This window comes from Salmo trutta, chromosome 38 (assembly GCF_901001165.1).
Source record: "Salmo trutta chromosome 38, fSalTru1.1, whole genome shotgun sequence".
NCBI classification, from domain to species: domain Eukaryota; kingdom Metazoa; phylum Chordata; class Actinopteri; order Salmoniformes; family Salmonidae; genus Salmo; species Salmo trutta.
In genome coordinates this window covers 12,419,952-12,440,916 of record NC_042994.1, presented here as the reverse complement: position 1 = coordinate 12,440,916, position 20,965 = coordinate 12,419,952, and the positions used below count along the sequence as shown (strand labels likewise).

Below are 20,965 nucleotides of genomic sequence, written 5' to 3'. Positions count from 1 at the left end.
GTGTCTGTGTGTGTGTCTCAGTAGCCGAAACCTGAAGTGCTTATAGAGATTGAAGTGCTTCTAGTGATTACTTCACAGAATGCTGCTGGATTATGAGTCATCAGTTCCTGTTCTCTTTTGACTCTCAGGTTTTTTTTACTCCGTCTGTGACTGTGTGGGCTGAGAGTCTCTCCATTGCTGCAAGAGGTTGAATCATAAAGATCCAAAACACACACATAGGAAACACTGGAAATAACCTCAGCTGTACTCAGAGAAGGAAACATACTGACTAAACAGTTAACACATAGGCCTACTGGTAAAGGACAGTAAAATAGACTTAAAAAGCAATATTGTTTTGTGACTGCACAGGTAGACTCCATTGTGTTGGAGAGAGCACTTGAATTGAATGCCGGCTGCTGAGTTAGAGTGAAAGACAGAGATAAAGAGACTGAAAAGCGCTCTGCATTGCGTCAACAGTATGAGATTGGATTTGGTTCTTATCTTCGCAAGCACAGTCACAGAAACACCAGCAAGGCCACAGTATGCATCTCTCTCTCTTTCCTTCTTTCTCTCACTGTCTCTCCCTCTCCCAGTCTATCTTTCCCTCCCTCTTGGTCTCTCTCTCTTTCCCCCACTCCTGTTTCTGCTGACACACACAAAATCAAAGCCTCCTCTTTTGAATTTCGCCAATCAATGTCTGTCCCAGTGGTTGGCTGCTCATACCTGCTGCTCTCTCTCACTCTCACTCACTCTCTTTCTCTCGCTCGCTTTCTCTCGCTCTCGCTCTCTCCGTCTCTCATCTCCAACATACCCAATATCCATAAAAGATCATCCAGACTTTAATCCAGGGAATAATTATCCAGTCTATCTGAATATTTCCCATCTCTGATCAGCGGGAGAGAGAGATGCAGATGGTGGTAAAATGATAGGATCCAGGCTAGAATACATGGTATAGCTAAATTATCCTTTCAGATTTCCCATGCGGAAGTTGAAAGGAGGTATTACGACGCATGGGAAAGAATAGATGGACACAGGCTTTTTGTCTCTTTCTCTTAGGCTAAATAGAAGAAGAGAGAGTGGGAACATTGCCAGTGGAAAACTTGTCCTTAGGCCTTAAGTATATTATAGCATATATACCTTGTTGTTATGGTGAGATGTTGGCCTGCATCATGCTCACTGTTCAGTCATGATGAAGCAGCTTCTTAAACGATCTTCCATCCTCTTCATCCTCAGTTAATAGTAGTGTGAACTGCATGGTCATCCAGATGATTGCCTACTGTCCAGCACTCAAATGTTATTGACCTTCAGCACCACATGGGATCAGAGAGGGAGTAGTCCATTTTATTCATTAGAGTCGTAGGAACAGTGTTGTCTCTCCACTTAAAAGGAGCTTAGACCTGGGAAAAAGGTAGTTGTCGATCAGAGGTGCTTTAAGGCTTTTCCAATATTGTTAATCTTACATGACATTTGCGAGAGAGATAGAGTGAGAGTGAAAGATGTGTGAAAGTAGAGACTACAACTTTCTGTTTGAGCAGGATGAATGTAGCCCATATTCATCCCATGTGTGTGTTAACATATTCATGTTATCTCACCATACTCTGAATTGATGGTGCTTTAAAATGGAAATGTCTCTTTTCCACTAACTTGCTGAATTAACCAAACTATTATCAATGTTTTTTCCAAGGTTTGTGTGCTAACATGCTGTAAATATCTTGGACATGTTTGACTACGTATTTGCATGAATATCATTGAATATCATGCTGCAATATACTGGGAACTAAAGTTGAGATGATTCTGATGTCACGTCCTGACCAGTGAAAGAGGTAATTTGCCATAGTAGAATGGTCAGGGCGTGGCAGGGGGGTTTGTTTTGTATGTATTTGGGGTTTTCTGTTTCTATGTGGGTTTGTTCTAGTTATCTATTTCTATGTGTTGGTTTTCATGTTTGGCCGGGTATGGTTTCCAATCAGAGGCAGGTGTCTTTTGTTGTCTCTGATTGGAGGCCATACTTAGGCAGCCTGTTTTTCCTTTGGGGTTGTGGGTAGTTGTTTTCCATTTTAGTCGTTGTACCTGACGGGACTGTTGGTCGTTTTTGTTGTTTTTTGGTTAAAGTGTCTTCATTAAAGATTAAGAATGAGCATTATCCACGCTGCGTCTTGGTCTCCATTCCACGACCCCTGTGACATCTGAAGTGTTATAGAGGTGTACTTTACTGTTGTATAACACATGCATGTACAGTACAGGTGTACTATCTTCATTGATCACTCTGTTGTCGCAGCAGGAAATGCAAGTTATAGCGTAATCAAGTTTTAAGAAGGCGTCTAAAGTTAGTAATTTCCACTTTAAAATGTCAGACTTGACTTATCCAAACAAAAAAATGTGTCAACCCCTAACAAAAATGTCCATTAATTGTAACCATTGGGTTCTTGGTCACCTCCCTGACCAAGACCGTCTCCCCCGATTGCTCAGTTTTGCCGGACGGCCAGCTCTAGGAATAGTCTTGGTGGTTTCGAACTTCTTCGATTTAAGAATGATGGAGGCCACTGTGTTCTTGGGAACTTCAATGCTGCAGACATTTTTGGTACCCTTCCCCAGATCTGTGCCCCGACACAAACCTGTCTCAGAGATCTACGGACAATTCCTTCGACCTCAAGGCTTGGTTTTTGCTCTGAATGCACTGTCAACTGTGGGACATTATATAGACAGGTGTGTCCCTTTACAAATCATGTCCAATCAATTGAATTTACCACAGGTGGACTCCAACTCAATTTCGAAGTCTCATAGCAAAGGGTCTGAATATTTATGTAAGTAAAGTATTTTTGTTTTTTATTTTTAATATATTTGCTAACATTTCTAAATGTTTTCGCTGTTTTCGCTTTGTCATTATTGGTATTGGGTTTAGATTGATGAGGATTTTTATTTATTTAATCTGTTTTAGAAGAAGGCTGTAACGTAACAAAATGTGTGAAAAAGTCAAGGGGTCTGAATATTTCCGAATGCACTCTACGTATGAAATGAGTAAAACAGTATGTAAACATTATTAAAGTGACTAGTGTTCCATTATTAAAGTGACCAGTGATTCCATGTCTATGTACATAGGGCAGCAGCCTCTAAGGTGCAGGTTTGAGTAACCGGCTGGTAGCCGGCTAGTGATGGCTATTTAACAGTCTGATGGCCTTGAGATAGAAGCTATTTTTCAGTCTCTTGGTCCCAGCTTTCATGCACCTGTACTGACCTCGCCTTCTGGATGATACCGGTGTGTACAGGCCGTGGCTCGGGTGGTTGATGTCCTTGATGATCTTTTTGGCCTTCCTGTGACATCGGGTGCTGTAGGTGTCCAGGCAGGCAGTACATTGGGCAGACCGCACCACCCTCTGGAGAACCCTGCGGTTGGGGGCGGTGCAGTTTCCGTACCAGGCAGTGATACAGCCCGACAGGGTGCTCTCAATTGTACATAATGTGCTCCAGTAACTTAGACTATCCCTAGCAACCTTTATTGTTCAAACTAGAACCCATAACAAATGTATGATGAATGTTTTGTCTTTTTGCGTTTCACCATGTCGAATACCACACACCAAACATTACCCAAGAGCTAGTATGGCATCCATATTACACAGTGCTCTATAGTTATTACAATTACACCATAGTCATACTGTAGTAAGAGGAGCGTCAACACGTCAGTAAACTTGTCTCCAGATTCCCCTCCCTCCCTCTAAGTTTCTGTTGGCCAGATGGAACTTAGGGAATCGTGAGTCTTAGTCATTCCCATGGTTGGTGAAGCTGGTGTCAAGCCTCATGCCTCAATTGTCATTTTTCATCTTTCATCCTCTCACTCTATCTCAGTTTTTTCCCCTTCTCTCTCTCTCTCTCTCTCTCTCTCTCTCTCTCTCTCTTATTTCTTTCTTTCTCCACATTGGTTCAACATAATTTCATTGTGTGGGCCCAGTGGGATATCATGTGTGAAAGTAGTCGCTACATCTTCCCAAATCTGTTTGAGCCAGATGATTCTAGTCTAGATTCATTCCATATGTGTATTAATATATTCATGTTATCTCGCCATACTCTGAACAGATGGTGCTTTAAAATGTAAATGTAATTTTCCCACTAACATCAACTTGCTGACGTGACCAAACTATTCATCAGTGTTTTTCCAAGAAAAACTCTGGAGGTTTGTGTGACAACATGTTCGAAATAGCATAGAAGTGTTTGCATGTATTTGCATGAGTATAATTTGACTGTGGGTCCAGCTAGGAATATGTGGATGCTAATGCTCTTGCGTAACTGATAAACTGATATTAGTACAGGAACTAATATCATACATTAACTTAGTTGAGATGGATTCCGTAATGTTTTAGAGATATACTGTTGAATAACACAAACACACCTTGTACATGCACTGTAGATGCTTGTTGCTTAGTGGTAATTGTTGTTAAGGTGCTCCAGCAAGTGTGTCTGCCCAGCAACTTTATCGTTCAAACTTGAAGCCATAACAAATGAATGATGTATGTTTTTTGTTTTGCGTTTCACCATGTCCGATACCACCCACAGCATTACCCAAGAGCTATGGTATGACACACCATATTACCACACAGGGTAGGTTAAACATCCCACGGTCATTAGACTGACACCCTATTTCCCCTTCCTCCCTCACTCTAAGTTTCTGTTCATTGTCTAAGTCAATCCCGTGGCTGGTGAAGCAGGTGTCAAGCCACATGCCTCTATCTCAGTTTCTCCCCCCTTCTCTCTGACTCTCCCTCCCTCTCTCTCCCTCTTTCTCTCATCCCTCTGTCCAGCTCTGTGATCTGTTCTCCTTCAGTGAGTGTGTGACTGGAGGGGAGGAGCAGTTCCTTTCTTTCTCTCCTCTTTCTTTCTCTCTCCCTGTCTTTTCCCTCTCTCACGTCCTCTCCTCTAGTGCGCTGGATGTGAATAATAGATGGCTCTACTGATCCTCCTCTCAGAGATCCGTGCTGTTCTCTCTCTCTCTCAGACTGCAGCACACAAACCCAATGTCTGCAGGAGCATCTTCTGGTTAATAGTAATGATTTGGCATGACTGTATCTAGCGCTTCTCTGCTGTCCAAAGCACTTTATATTGTAACTCAGTGCTTGCACCACCGATGTGGAGCCATTTCTCATTCTCTCTTTTTGTGCAGTGCTATCACCCACCTGGCAATCATCTCTCAGTAACTCTTATTCTCCTCTACCTGCAATATGACAGCAACTGACACTGACCTCACTTTAGTACCTATTGTCCCTGTGACACACAATCCCACGTCTGTAGGAGCCTCTAGTGTTTTTATATTAGTGTAGATAAAGAACAGGGGATGAGGAGAGGAAGATATCTTAGACTATTGATATGCATCCCTTGAAATATAATTGCTTCCATGTCTGTAGTGTAGATGAAGGCGAGGAGACGAGGAGAGGAAGACAGCTTAAACTATTGAGATGCGTCCATCTGAATCATCCTTTCTTTGGTCTTTAGACACAAAAACAGCATTGCATCGCCCAGAGCTGGAGCCGCTCTACTCTACTGTGTGTAGCAGAGCATCAATGAGTGATTTTACTGCTGGGCTTTTCTCTCTCCACTGAGTGAGCAGGCCATAATGAGCCCAATAAAGACGTCTGGCAGGCTGGGTCGGCCGATGACTGAGGGTGTGAGGAGAAATGAGAGAGAGGAGAGTAGAGATGGGAGAGAGGAGAGATGGGAGAGGAGAGATGGGAGACTATCTGGCATCATAAATACAAGGACGGGGGAAAGGGCTGAGTACAGTCTTTAACATGAACACACCCGAGTTCACATATGTGACCGACCGCCTTGATTTGGTCTTATGTAGCAAAATTAAATGGTGTTTTTTTTACATTGAATAAAAGCAGAGACACAGAGCTACAAAATGGTATATCATACACAGCATTTGAGGAACAATGGGACTTGTTTCTCACTTTGAGAAAATGGCCTTTAAATGTTTTGGTACCTACTGGAGAGCTCTTTTTTGTCTACACCCATTCAGCATCATTCACACCCTCTTAAGCTTTAGCCCCACCCATCTCTGTAACGGTTGATCCGAGCATACTGTTCTAACAACAGCAATCAAGCACCCAAACTAACTGTCTAACGTTGGCTAGCTTGCTAGCTACTTCCAGACACAAATGAGAGAACAGGTCACTGACCATTTTACTCGCCCTATCAGAGCTGGTTAGGCTGTTTTTATGTTATCCAGAGCGTTATAGACACGCAACTGTGCTGCTGGCAACACATTTATTTTTTTTGCCAAAGTTTACTGACACCGGCAATATGCAGCTTTCGTAAATTTGTCAGTTATTCTGCGTTCTGGCACATTCAGACGAGAGTCTATCGACAGTTGTCGCAGTGACATTATTAGAATGGTTACTTGCATAGTGGAGTCTTTTGTTAAGACATCTAGATGGCTAGCTAGGTAAACAATGAACCATAATCCCAACTCATGACGTTACTACCCTGCATGAATCTGCAGGTAGCTAACCAACCAGGTTCAATGTTAGCTAGCTAACATTAGGCTATAACTAGGAAAGCAAATGGCTCTGAGATACGAACAATAAGATCATACACGTAACGTTAGCTAGCGAGGCAGCCAGCTAACGTTAGCTAGCTAGTTAACAGTACACTTTAACTTGAAATGAAAACGGCTTTCTGTCAAAATTAGAAACATGTAATATCTGAAAATGTAGCTAGCTAGACTATCTTACCCATATACATCATGGATGGACGCCTCTCCCTGTCATGGATGCCGTTAGTTTGAAGATGTAATCCGGAGACAGGTGTTTTCTCCATCTCCTTAGCTATCATACTTTAATTCCACTGATTTCAAAACTCGGTCCTCCAGTTCTACTATGCAATATATATTTTTTAAAGCTGCGTTAGACAGGATTACCTACACATACTGACCAGCTCAAATAGACACAGTGGCTAACCTGGCTATCTGCAGACCAATCCGAACTCATCTCTCGGCGTGTCCAGCCCACTCATTATCTCAGCCAATCATGGCTAGCGGGAAGGTTGCTGGCTTTTTCTGTGGCTAAATCAAATCAAATCAAAGTTTATTTGTCACGTGCACCGAATACAACAGGTGTAGACCTTACAGTGAAATGCTTACCTACAGGCTCTAACCAATAGTGCGAAAAAAAAGGTGTGTGTGTGTGTGTGTGTGTGTGTGTGTGTGTGTGTAGGTAAGTAAGTAAAGAAATAGAACAACAGTAAAAAGACATTTGAAAATAAGAGTAGCAAGGCTATATACAGACACCGGTTAGTCAGGCTTATTGAGGTAGTATGTACATGTAGGTGTGGTTAAAGTGACTATGCATATATGGTGAACAGAGAGCAGCAGTAGCGTAAGAAGAGGGGTTGGTTGGTGGTGGGACACAATGCAGATAGCCCGGTTAGCCACTGTGCGGGAGCACTGGTTGGTCGGGCCAATTGAGGTAGTATGTACATGAATGTATAGTTAAAGTGACTATACATATACAGTGGGGGAAAAAAGTATTTGATCCCCTGCTGATTTTGTACGTTTGCCCACTTACAAAGAAATGATCAGTCTATCATTTTAATAGTAGGTTTATTTGAACAGTGAGAGACAGAATAACAACAAAAAAATCCAGAAAAACGCATGTCAAAAATGTTATAAAATGATTTGCATTTTAATGAGGGAAATAACTATTTGACCCCTCTGCAAAACATGACTTAGTACTTGGTGGCAAAACCCTTGTTGGCAATCACAGAGGTCAGACGTTTCTTGTAGTTGGCCACCAGGTTTGCACACATCTCAGGAGGGATTTTGTCCCACTCCTCTTTGCAGATCTTTTCCAAGTCATTAAGGTTTCGAGGCTGACGTTTGGCAACTCGAACCTTCAGCTCCCTCCACAGATTTTCTATGGGATTAAGGTCTGGAGACTGGCTAGGCCACTCCAGGACCTTAATGTGCTTCTTCTTGAGCCACTCCTTTGTTGCCTTGGCCGTGTGTTTTGGGTCATTGTCATGCTGGAATACCCATCCACGACCCATTTTCAATGCCCTGGCTGAGGGAAGGAGGTTCTCACCCAAGATTTGACGGTACATGGCCCCGTCCATCGTCCCTTTGATGCGGTGAAGTTGTCCTGTCCCCTTAGCAGAAAAACACCCCCAAAGCATAATGTTTCCACCTTCATGTTTGACGGTGGAGATGGTGTTCTTGGGGTCATAGGCAGCATTCCTCCTCCTCCAAACACGGCGAGTTAAGTTGATGTCAAAGAGCTCCATTTTGGTCTCATCTGACCACAACACTTTCACCAGTTGTCCTCTGAGTCATTCAGATGTTCATTGGCAGACTTCAGACGGGCCTGTATATGTATTCTTCAGCAGGGGGGCCTTGCGGGTGCTGCAGGATTTCAGTTCTTCACGGCGTAGTGTGTTACCAATTGTTTTCTTGGTGACTATGGTCCCAGCTGCCTTGAGATCATTGACAAGATCCTCCCGTGTAGTCCTGGGCTGATTCCTCACCGTTCTCATGATCATTGCAACTCCACGAGGTGAAATCTTGCATGGAGCCCCAGGCCGAGGAATATTGACAGTTCTTTTGTGTTTCTTCCATTTGCGAATAATCGCACCAACTGTTGTCACCTTCTCACCAAGCTGCTTGGCGATGGTCTTGTAGCCCATTCCAGCCTTGTGTAGGTCTACAATCTTGTCCCTGACATCCTTGGAGAGCTCTTTGGTCTTGGCCATGGTGGAGAGTTTGGAATCTGATTGATTGATTGATTGCTTCTGTGGACAGTTGTCTTTTTTACAGGTAACAAGCTGCGGTTAGGAGCACTCCCTTTAAGAGTGTGCTCCTAATCTCAGCTCGTTACCTGTATAAAAGACACCTGGGAGCCAGAAATCTTTCTGATTGAGAGGGGGTCAAATACTTATTTCCCTCATTAAAATGCAAATCAATTTATAACATTTTTGACATGCGTTTTTCTGGATATTTTTGTTGTTATTCTGTCTCTCACTGTTGAAATAAACCTACCATTAAAATGATAGACTGATCCTTTCTTTGGGGGGGGGCACACAATGCAAATAGTCCGGGTAACCATTTGGTTACCTGTTCAGGAGTCTTATGGCTTGGAGGTAAAAACTGTTGAGAAGCCTTTTTGTCCTAGACTTGGCACTCCGGTACCGCTTGCCATGCGGTAGTAGAGAGAACAGTCTATGACTGGGGTGGCTGGGGTAGAGGTCCTGGATGGCAGGCAGCTTTGCCCCAGTGATGTACTGGGCCGTACGCACTACCCTCTGAAGTGCCTTGCAGTCGGAGGCCGAGCAATTGCGGTATCAGGCAGTGATGCAACTGGTCAGGATGCTCTCGATGTTGCAGCTGTAGAACCTTTTGAGGATCTCAGGACCCATGCCAAATTGTTTTAGTTTCCTGAGGGGGAATAGGCTTTGTCGTGCCCTCTTCACGACTGTCTTGGTGTGTTTGGACCATTCTAGTTTGTTGTTGATGTGGAAACCAAGGAATTTGAAGCTCTCAACCTGCTCCACTACAGCCCCGTCGATGAGAATGGGGACGTGCTCGGTGCTCGTTTTCCTGTAGTCCACAATCCTCTCCTTAGTCTTGGTTACGTTGAGGGATAGGTTGTTATTCTGGCACCACCTGGCCAGGTCTCTGACCTCCTCCCTATAGGCTGTCTCGTCGTTGTCGGTGATCAGGCCTACCACTGTTGTGTCGTCTGCAAACTTAATGATGGTGTTGGAGTCGTGCCTGGCCATGCAGTCGTGGGTGAACAGGGAGTACAGGAGGGGACTGAGCACGCACCCCTGGGGAGCTCCAGTGTTGAGGATCAGCGTGGCAGATGTGTTGCTACCTACCCTCACCACCTGGGGGCGGCCCGTCAGGAAGTCCAGGATCCAGTTGCAGAGGGAGGTGTTTAGTCCCAGGTTCCTTAGCATAGTGATGATCTTTGAGGGTACTATGGTGTTGAACGCTGAGCTGTAGTCAATGAATAGCATTCTCTGTTCCTTTTGTCCAGGTGGGAAAGGGCAGTGTGGAGTGCAATAGAGATTGCATCATCTGTGGATCTGTTTGGGCTGTATGCAAACTGGTGTGGGTCTAGGGTTTCTGGGATAATGGTGTTGATGTGAGCCATGACCAGCCTTTCAAAGCACTTCATGGCTATGGACGTGAGTGCTACGGCTCTGTAGTCATTTATGCAGGTTGCCTTTGTGTTCTTGGGCACAGGGACTATGGTGGTCTGCTTGAAGCATGTTGGTAGTACAGACTCAATCAGGGACATGTTGAAAATTCTAGTGAAGACACCTGCCAGTTGGTCAGCACATGCCCGGAGCACACGTCCTGGTAATCCGTCTGGCCCCACAGCTTTGTGTATGTTGACCTGTTTAAAGGTCTTACTCACGTCGGCTACGGAGAGCGTGATCACACAGTCGTCCGGAACAGCTGATGCTCTCATGCATGCCTCAGTGTTGCTTGCCTCGAAGCGAGCATAGAAGTGATTTAGCTCGTCTGGTAGGCTTGTGTCACTGGGCAGCTCACGGCTATGCTTCCCTTTGTAGTCTGTAATAGTTTGCAAGCCCTGCCACATCCAACGAGCGTCGGAGCCGGTGTAGTATGATTTAACCAAGTAGGCTCGTAATTTAACAATTTTATTTGTATTTACAGATGGAATACAAGTTTGTTATTAAGGCACATGAAAGTTCACATGTTCCAGAAGGCATTTCTGCCACAAAATGAACGTTTAAGTTCAAATGGCTCTCCTGTGAAGTAGTGACCTGCGACATACGCCTAGTTTCCTGAAACGAGTCACATATGCGTATGTACACAAACACACACGCACACTTCACTGCGGCTCTTTAATTACTTGTTACTTTTATCTCTTATTCTTATCCGTATTTTTTTTTAACTGCATTGTTGGTTAGGGGCTCGTAAGTAAGCATTTCACTGTAAGGTCTACATCTGTTGTATTCGGCGCATGTGACTAATAAAATTTGATTTGATTTGACTAACAGCCTGGTGGCATACCAAGGACCCTTTGGCAATAGAAAAGCCTTCTTCTACTCCATCACCTCTCCCCTCTCCCTCTCTTCACATCTTCCAGCCCCTGATCTCACCTGGGATGTGTGGAAGTGGAGGAAGAGAGAGAGGGAGAGGGTGGAATGAGTGATGGCCTGGATATAAGGAAACCAGACCAGAACCCCTGGGTCTTGGGTCTCTCTCAGGTGGTTGGGGGCTTCCCATCTCCCACCTAATCTTTGATTGTAGGTTAGAGAGAGAGAAAGAGATTGAGAGAGAGTGAGAAAGAGACCAGAGAGAGAGGAAGACATTGAGCGAGAGAGAGAGAGAGAGACTACCCCCAGCTCACTACCCCCAGCTCATTGACCCTGTGCTAACCTGGCATCATAAAGAAGAGTGCAACCCCCTCTGGCATTCAGGCAACACCAAGTGGCTGCTCTGTGGCCATTTGGCCCATTTGGCAACCTCAACAGACATCTATATATAAGGCTCTGACAGCATCCTGGTGCACATAGTGATGTGTACTGTAGGTATCCTAGGGATATGTGCCAAATGACTCCCATATAGTGTACTACATAGGGAACAAGGTGCCATTTGAGACGCAGCCTAGATATTCAGTTGTTATGGCCGCCAGGCTTTCCAGGATCAGTTTGTTTGTTGCGCGAGGATCAGGTAGAGAAGCTGGTATTGCCCTTCCTTGACCTGCCCGCTTCCCATACGCACACACTTCTGCACGCACACAAACACACACGCGCTTACGCACACACGTACGCACACACACATACCAACACAACTTAATTGGTGGCATTAGGACATAGTTAGGGAATAGAAAAGCCTTTTTCCACTCCATCACCTCATCCCCTCTACCTCTCCTCACACCCTCCAGCCCCTGACGTCAACTGGGATGTGTGGAAGCGGAAGAGGAGGAGAGAGAGGGAGGAATGGGTGTTGGCCTGGATATAAGGAAATCAGGCCAGAGCCCCTGGGTCTTGGTCTCTCCTGGGTCTTGGTCTCTGAGGGTGTTGGGGGCTTCCCATCTCTCACTTGATCTTGAATGGGAAACCAGAGAGAGAGAGAGAGAGCAAGAGGGAGAGTTATAGAGAGAAAGAGGGAGAGAGTTAGAGACAGAGAACTCCAGTAAGTGATCTAGAGCTATCAATGTTAGAGAAGAGCAAGAATGGGCATATCCTGGGAGGTGATGATCAACTGTAACCTATCTGATGCTCATAAATCTTGTACTAACATGGCACATGGCATCATTAAAGTGCAACACCCTCTGGCTGCTGTGAGGTCATTTGGCAACCTCCACAGACTGTATATATGGCTCTGACAGCATCCTGGTGCACTTTTGGGAACACTGTGATGTGTTAGCCTGAGGTAGCCTAGGTATTCAGCTGTTATGGCCGGCAGGCTTTTCAGGAGTAGTTTGTTGTGCAAAGATCCGGTTGAGAAGCCGGTCTCCATACACACAGTGCTGCTACACACACACACACACACACACACACACACACACACACACACACACACCCTCGGCCCCTCCCATTGATCACCCTGTTCCCACTGTTGTCAGAAAGGCTAAGGAGTGACTGGAGAAGTGCCAGCTGAACCCCATCCAAAACAAACCACTACCCCATCCTTCTCTACCCTGTCTCTTCTGACCTAAGCTACCAACTGCTTACTGGCATAAAGGTATTCACCCACCCTGACCAAACTGTCCCAGTCTCTATTGTACTGGACTACCAGGGCTGGGGTGACGCTGTCTGGCTGTCGGTGTGTGTGTCTGCGTGCGTGTGTGAGTGAGAGTATGTGTGTGTGTGAGTGTGTGTATGCAGAAGGGTTGTGTGTGTGTGTCTTCATTTTGTTTGTCTTTCTTTCTGTCCGTCCATCTGCCCTCAACTGAACTTTAATTCAGACTTAATGGAGGCCCTATCTGAGTCTCATGTCTTGAGGGAGAAGACCTTTGGAAGTTGCTCAACTTCTGCATACTGAACGGTACTTTAACCATTCTTAGCCATGCTCACCATACGGCACCTAACACAGCAGCGCAGATCCTACGCTGTACACACTGGCTATGCAAAACGGCTTCCTCACGCCCAAATAGTTCTTCAGCAACAGGTGTCAAGTCGGGTTAATCGACACCATTCACCTAAAATCGTACCAGTTCTTCCTACTGTGTGTTTTTCTTTGTGTGTTTCCTGTAAGGAATTTACACTCTTCACTCTCTGCTACTTTTTTCTTGCAGTCTAATATTTCCATCCCGAGAGGTGCGATGGGGCCTAGTTTATTTCCTCTACCCCATGCTGGGTGGCATTCCTTGGGGCATGGAGATGTGAAGACCCCCTCCTGGTCCTCTATGGAATACTAAACAGGCTCTTTCTCCTTGTATTGCCCCTGGCCCACCCTGCCCCAGGGTCCCTGCTGCTGTCGCTTAATCCTACAGACTGTGTGTGTGTGTGTGTGTGTGTGTGTGTGTGTGTGTGTGTGTGTGTGTGCCTACAGATTGTGTGCATGTATGTGTGTATGTGCAAGTGTGCGCAATCGAAGGGCGGGTGTGTGTGTTTGTGTGTTTATGTGTGTATGTGCGATCAAGGGTTGGGTGTGTGTTCTGGGAGGCAGACAGGCTCCAACAGCGCTTTAGTGAATTTAGGAATAGTGCTTTTGGCTTCCAGCCCTGAGTTTTCGTCCGTTAGCAGTTCAACCAGTATTGAGAGAGAGAGATCAGTTAGAGGTGAGAGCCCTTGAGTGATATTGCCTTTACTATCCTCTAAAGCTGTCGAATGCTCTGTGTGGGATGTACCTGTGTGTAATTGGGCTGCTCTCTGTACCTCCCTCTTTCTTGTCTCTCTCTCTTTCTCATCTCTCTCTCTCTCTCACTCTCTCTCTCTCCCTCCCTCCTACTTCTCAGGCATGAAGAGATAAAGTAAGGTTCCTCATTAGACTGGATTAGAGCTGTTGGAGCGACACTGAATGAATGACAAGTGTCTCATGATCTTTAACCTTTAACCCCCCCCCCACCTCAATACACTCCGTGACCTCTTGGGTCTTCTCACAGTGACATATTCCACTAGCCTAATTGAAATTCCTTTAGTGTTTCACTTACGACCTTGTTTGAGTTAAGACCACGTTTGAGCACTTGTTCTAGAACTTGCATTTTACTTTACTGAAAGCCTAAGAATGTATCTGTCAGTGTTTCACGCTATCAGTGTTTTGACTGGTGATGTTAATAAGGCTGACAGTACTACTTGCGTTGTCCTGTAGTCTGCACGCTTTCCAGATAGTGAGTGTGTATGTGTTCTGGGAGGCAGACAGGCCCCAACAGAGCTCTAGTGATGTTAGGAATTAAATAAATGTAACCTTTATTTAACTAGGCAAGTCAGTTAAGAACAAATTCTTATTTACAATGACGGCCTACCCCGGCCAAACCTGGACCAATTGTGCACCACCCTATGGGACTCCCAATCACAGCCAGATGTGATGCAGCCTGGATTTGAACCAGGGACACCTCTTGCACTGAGATGCAGTGCCTTAGACAGCTGCGCCACTTGGGAGCCCAACAGGGAGAGAGAGAGAGAGAGAGAGAGAGAGAGAGAATTATGCCTTTATTAGCCTCTAATGCTCAGTGTGGGATGATATACATGTGTGTTATTGGGCTGCCCTCTGTACCTCCCCCCCTCTCTCCCCCCCCCTCTCTCTCTCTCCCTCCCTCTCTCTCTCCCTCCCCACCTGTCTCTCTCTCACCCCCCTCTCTCTCTCTCTCTGGTATGGTAAATCTCTTGATAAACTGGGTACATTAAGAAGGCATTGACCTACTCACAATACTGGTGAATGCATATTCAATAGGAGTGTGTGCATGCATTGAGTTATTGAGCTTGTTTTGGCTGATCAGTGGAGTCTATGGTGCTATAGATGACAATCTGTTTGTCTTCCATTTGGGACTTATATTAGCCTACTGATCATCAACATTTGCATTGAAACATCACTCCAGCATGTCACGCCTGTATGGAAGGACATCATGTAGGCACTGCTGTTAGTTTGAGAATATAAAAGAACATCTATTCAATGCAAATGAGTCCAATTTAACGTCATGATTTGTGATCATGGATGCTTATCAAACTAGTATATTTTGTAATTTTCCGTGATCTGGATTTTTTTCCTTCTATCTGTCAATAAGCATCTCTAAACAACTTCAATCAGCAGCATACCACCCTGCATATCACTGCTGGCTTGCTTCTGAAGCTAAGCAGGGTTGGTCCTGGTCAGTCCTTGTCTGGGAGACCAGATGCTGCTGGAAGTGGTGTTGGAGGGCCAGTAGGAGGCACTCTTTCCTCTGGTCTAAAAAAATGCCCCATGGCAGTGTCGGGTGCTGTCTTTCAGATGGGATGTTAAACAGGTGTCCTGACTCTCTGAGGTCATTAAAGATCCCATGGAACTTATCGTAAGAGTAGGGGTGTTAACCCTGGTGTCCTGGCTAAATTCTCAATCTTGCCCTCAAACCATCATGGTCACCTAATAATCCCCAATTTACAATTGGCTCATTCATCTCCTCTCCCCTGTAACTATTCCCCAGGTCGTTGCTGTAAATGAGAATGTGTTCTCAGTCAACTTACCTGGTAAAATAATGGATAAATAAAAATAAACTCAGCTGCCAGGATGAAATTCAAAACAACTCAATTGGCTAGTTCAGCTATCTGTCAACAAATGGGTGGTTTGTAACTTTATCACACTGTTATGATTGGATAGTGAGGCTGTAGCCAATTTAGCAATTTTGTTGCTAGATATAGCAACTTTTCAGACCACCCTGGCAACTTTCTTTTCAAACAGCACCTAGCAACAAATTTAGCTACTTTTAAAAATGTATTTGGAACTTTTAGCAACTTTTGAAAAGTGACTCAAACGCTAACATGCACGCATTTTCCCTCTAAATGACACAAAAACGATTTTCTCTGTCACACACTCAGTCACAACACACGTGTCTGGCTGCAAAAGTGCATTGTGAGTGACGTCAGCAGCAGGCCAGCAACAATTTCAGCAAATTGCAAATCATTGTTGGCTGACTGCAGCAGCAGTAGTACATGTTCGACGAACCAAACCCAACGAATATAGTTGGTCACGAATGTTTGATCTTGAACAAACTTACAACGTCAATCAACATGTCTCAATCAAAATTGTACAGCCAGAAGTACAGAATAGAGTGGAAGTCTATACCTGAACAAATGTCAAATCATAGTTTTTGCCGAGATTTTAAATTTTAAATTTAATTTGTTGAATGTATTTTTATTATTACCAGTAACATGCAGTTTTTGCCGAGATGGTCAGTCAATTTGAGTAACGTTATTGTGTAGTCTACGTATTGACAGAGTTTTACGTTATCACCCAATGGCATCACAACGTCATTTAGCAACTTTTAGCAACAAATCAACTTGCCCTGAAAATTAGTTGGCAACACTGGCTGTAGCTCCGCTCCCTTTCACATGTCCGATTGCGGTCAGATCAGCACACCTGTAAATAGCTAACGTTACGCTTCGAACACACCGATAGAGGTATGCGCAAAATAGCACGCATAATCATCTGAATATGCATGCAACAAAAGTTCAACATTCACCTTCTGCCACCATTTCTGTCAAGCTGTTTACGCATACAGTTTGACGCATACGTTCGATAAATCCAATGTATGTTTCACACCGAACACACTGCAAAGCATTGCTGCAAGGCAAACGCAGCGTTTCATTGCAAATGAATGTAATTCTGGTGTGCCAAAATGCAAAACACTGTCGGTGTGATCAAAGCCTTACTCCGCAAGTCAGATATGGCTCGTTGCTGAAAAGGGTTCATGTTCAAAATGATAACCAGCTCTACGTTGGCTATTAGCTCCTATCTGATATCTTAGCACCTTGTTTATTTAGCCAGCATAGTAGCTAATATATCTAGCTAGATAACACCACAGATGAAATGGTTAGTTTTCAAAATATTTGCTAAAAGGTCACATAGCTATCTACTTAGCTTATTGCGTGCATAACTAAACTAATATTTGCAACAGGAGTTTGATTTTGGTCAGTGTGTCAATTCATCCATTTCTCAATACTGATTATGCAGTGCTCGTGGCTCAGCAGCTTTGTTATGTATAGGGACTATCGGCTAAGCCGATAGAGAAGGGCCGATAGACTAGAAAAGGCCAATATTGGTCCGATATATCGACTCGGCTGATTATCGGTCAATAGCCTCCATGACCTCCTGTGACCCCCCCACAAGCCTGATTTAAATCCCTTTAGTGTTTTACTTAACACCTTGTATGAGTTAAGACCTCATTTGAGCACTTGTTCTAGCACTTGGATTTTAGGTCTGAGCTCACTGTTCACTGATAACCAACATGTAATGACCTTTGCTGAAACTCTAAAAACGTGTCTATCATTGTTAGATGCTATCAATATTTTGACTGAAAGTCAGAGTACTATTTGCATAGTCCTGTAGTTCTGTTGACTGCACAAAGATGTGTGTGTGTGTGTGTGTGTGTGTGTGTGTGTGTGTACCCCCCCTCTCCCCCTCTGTATGTAAATGTTAAAGTATTTTGTCTGTAATGTATTTTTCGTTATTTGTTTCGGACCCCAGTAAGACTAGCTGGTGCCATTGGTGTCGGCTAATGGGGATCCTAATAAATCAAATCTCTCTCGCTCTACAGCGTGGTGACAAAGCCCTTGCACATCCGGTCATCATGTGCACGCGGGTGTCCTTTAACCCCGAGCCTGGGTGCCATCTATTCCCAGAAGAAGAGGAGGAAGGAAAGGTGGAGGGCAGAGAGAGGGCAGAGTTAGACATGGACAGTGCTGTGGAGAGCAACCCGGGATCAGATGTCTCTGAAGGGGAGAGGAGCGGAGGAGACAAGGAGGATGGACCGGGGGGACTTTTCTTTCCTGGAGACAAGTGAGTACCTCTTTTAGTTGTTAATCTTTGTGTGGTGTTGAACATATGGTGTCTTCATAAGTGAACTCTCTTTATTAAAAAACTGTAGAGATTAGACTTGTTAATGTACATGTAATGTAACTCATCTACCTCATGTGAAATATATAATTTTCAATCTTATAAAAAAATCTGCACTGTCAGAATCTGAATGGTCACCCTTAAAATTGAAAAATGAATGTATTTTTTCATTACGACACTTTAAACTTATTGAATGTTACTTCCTGAAAGTCTACTTCCTGTTTTTGCAGGTGCAGTCAGCTAAACCCATCAGTGACCTCTGACCTGTCGACACGTTCCTCTGCCTCTCTGAACGAGGAGCAGTTTGAGGACTACGGAGAGGGAGAGGACGTGGACTACACTCCCAGCAGCCCCTGCCCCGAAGACGAGACGCGTACCAACGGCTACTCTGACCTAGGCTCCTCTGTACCCTCCAGGTAAGAGGAGACCCTGACAGACTAATACACAGACACACTATTACATAGAGTATCATTATTACAACATCCACAGAAAGTTGGGGAACACCATATGCAACGAGAAATACAAACGTATACGTGGCCAAAACTGTGCGAAATGATATGAGACAGAAACACAAACACGAAGATGATTCATTACCTGTCAAACATCATGTGACCCAGAAAGGCAAACTGATAAACTAGAGAAATCTGCATAACACTGTGCAACAAAAATATGACAAATACATGCACAGCATCACCCAACCCAGAAATACAAACACACAGAGCTAAGAGTTTGAAGGATTTCAGATCCCTGTGGTGATGACTTACTGTACCCCACAGAGCATAATGTTATATTTTCACAAAACACCCACTGTCAAGTCTCATACACCCTGTCCTATAAGTCTGTTACCCTCTTAATCTCCCAGTGTGTGTGTGTGTGTGTGTGTGTGTGTGTGTGTGTGTGTGTGTGTGTGTGTGTGTGTGTGTGTCTGTGTGTCTGTGTGTTTGTATGTGTGCATGTTAATATGAATGTGTAACCACTTCAGGCTGCTTCTCTCATCTCAGAGCTTCTCTTACCAAACTCATTAGTTTTTACTCTTGACTGGAACTGAGTATGATGGTGTCCCAATGTACCCTATTACCTACATATTGCACTACTTTTGAACAGAAACCTATTGGCCCTGGTCAAAAGTAGTGCACCATAAAGGGAATAGGGTGCCATTGGAGACGGAGCCTATATGGCCCCCAGGGCCTCTCTTGATTAATATTCATCTATAGAGCTGTTTTGAAGGAGGATTTACTCCCAACACTATTCAGCTTTCTTGGTACTGCTCCGAATATCAAGTACCTAAACTCATTACTATGGACTTGTCTTTTGTTTGTCCTACTTCTAAGTTGAGTTTAGATTAGTGCTTTATGATATTTGTAGACCCAGACAGCAGCGTGGGGGGGTGAATACAGTGAACTGTGTGTTTGCACGTGCATGTAATGTGTTTTGTGTGTGTGGTCAGGCGGGCGAGCGGGGATGGGTGTAGTGTGAATACAATGTACTGTGTGTTTGCACGTGCATGTAATGTGTTTGTGTGTCTACTGTATTTGTATTTATGATGATCCCAGTAATTCCTGCTAAGGCAGATGCTACTCTTCCTGGGGTACAGAAAAATGAAGGCAGTTATACACAATTAACATTTACATTACATTTCACAACAGATTTCACAACACATTAAGCGTATTCACTCAGGCCACTACTCTACTACCACATATTTACAACACAAAATCCATGTGTATGTTTGTGTATAGTGCGTTTGTTATCGTGTGTGTATATGTGTGTGCCTGTGCCTGTTTTTTTATCAGATTTTACTGCTTACTGTGTGTGTGTGTGTGTGTGTGTGTGTGTGTGTGTGTGTGTGTGTGTGTGTGTGTGTGTGTGTGTGTGTGTGTGTGTGTGTATATTCTGTCTCTAACGCTTTATCTTTATCTGTGTGTGTAGTGCTGGCCAGACCCCCAGGAAGACACGCCACCTGTACAACAATGAGATGATGGACGTGTACTGTTCCCAGTGCTGTAAGAAGGTCAACCTACTCAACGACCTGGAGGCCAGGCTGAAGAACCTCAAAGCCAACAGGTAACACAGGACAGGACACCCACCGACACCATTACACATACGGGCCTAGAGCCCGGCTGACTGACTGGATCTAGAACTGACGCAGGAGTTTTTTCATGTCAGATCACGTGGACAGTTAAACTCCTGGCTCTGAGAATGAGATGTGTTTTCACAGAAAATGAAGCTGGTCATTATTTCAGGGAAATGACACACTTCTATTGTCCACTATGTTTACTCTGACTGACTATTGTACTGTAGGTAAGATAGGTTAGATAATACTGTCATAGTGACCTGCTGTTTATTTTGGTGATGTCACAAAGGGCTTAAACGTCTTGTCCACGCCCATACACGCATACACGCACACACACACGCACACACACACACGCACACATACACAACTTGTTACGTAAATCCCCAAATGTTAGAATGGGTGGCCACCATTCATCAACCCACATCATCAGCGTGCGTACAGCGAGAGGTGTAGGCGGTCTATTTTCAGACATGTTATCCTTTGTGATCTTTATGGATTTAATCCCTTCCTCTGTAATCAAACAGACACACACACACACACTGCTTTGATGGACACACACTGACTGACAGACTCACATCTCACATAGAACTTACTTATATAGACTTGCGCTCTCTTGTACACAGACACACATACACAGACACACACACATACACACACACACACACCTGCAGTCCTATTATATGTAAGCTATAGCAGTAGTGGCCCTAGGCTGGATAACTCAGTAATGAATGTAATGAAGTGGTGAGGACTCTGGAATCGTTTTGTCTTCCCTTCAACTACTGCTCTGTCTCTGCTGACTCTGCAGTTCTTCTGTCTGAAAAGATTATTCTCTACTAAGATGAATACCTGGGCTTACAGTAATTAGTCAGACCCCTACCTTCTGCAGGAGAGCAAGTAAAGAAAGGGGGAGTAGTAAAGGGAGG

General features: G+C 44.4%; 1 protein-coding gene across 4 annotated transcripts in view; it reads left to right on the top strand.

Annotated features, from left to right (window-relative positions):
• Positions 1-20,965, top strand: part of LOC115178814 (rab11 family-interacting protein 4A) — an 83,979-nt gene that overhangs the window by 50,508 nt on the left and 12,506 nt on the right. For 3 of the 4 annotated variants that reach the window (XM_029740147.1, XM_029740149.1, XM_029740150.1), the window contains 3 exons: positions 17,673-17,914; positions 18,202-18,387; positions 19,898-20,032. In XM_029740147.1, coding sequence (XP_029596007.1) covers positions 17,673-17,914; positions 18,202-18,387; positions 19,898-20,032 — 563 coding nt within the window. Of the gene's footprint in view, positions 1-2,750; positions 2,784-17,672; positions 17,915-18,201; positions 18,388-19,897; positions 20,033-20,965 lie in introns of those variants that run through there. The other variant, XM_029740151.1, reaches the window with a different exon arrangement.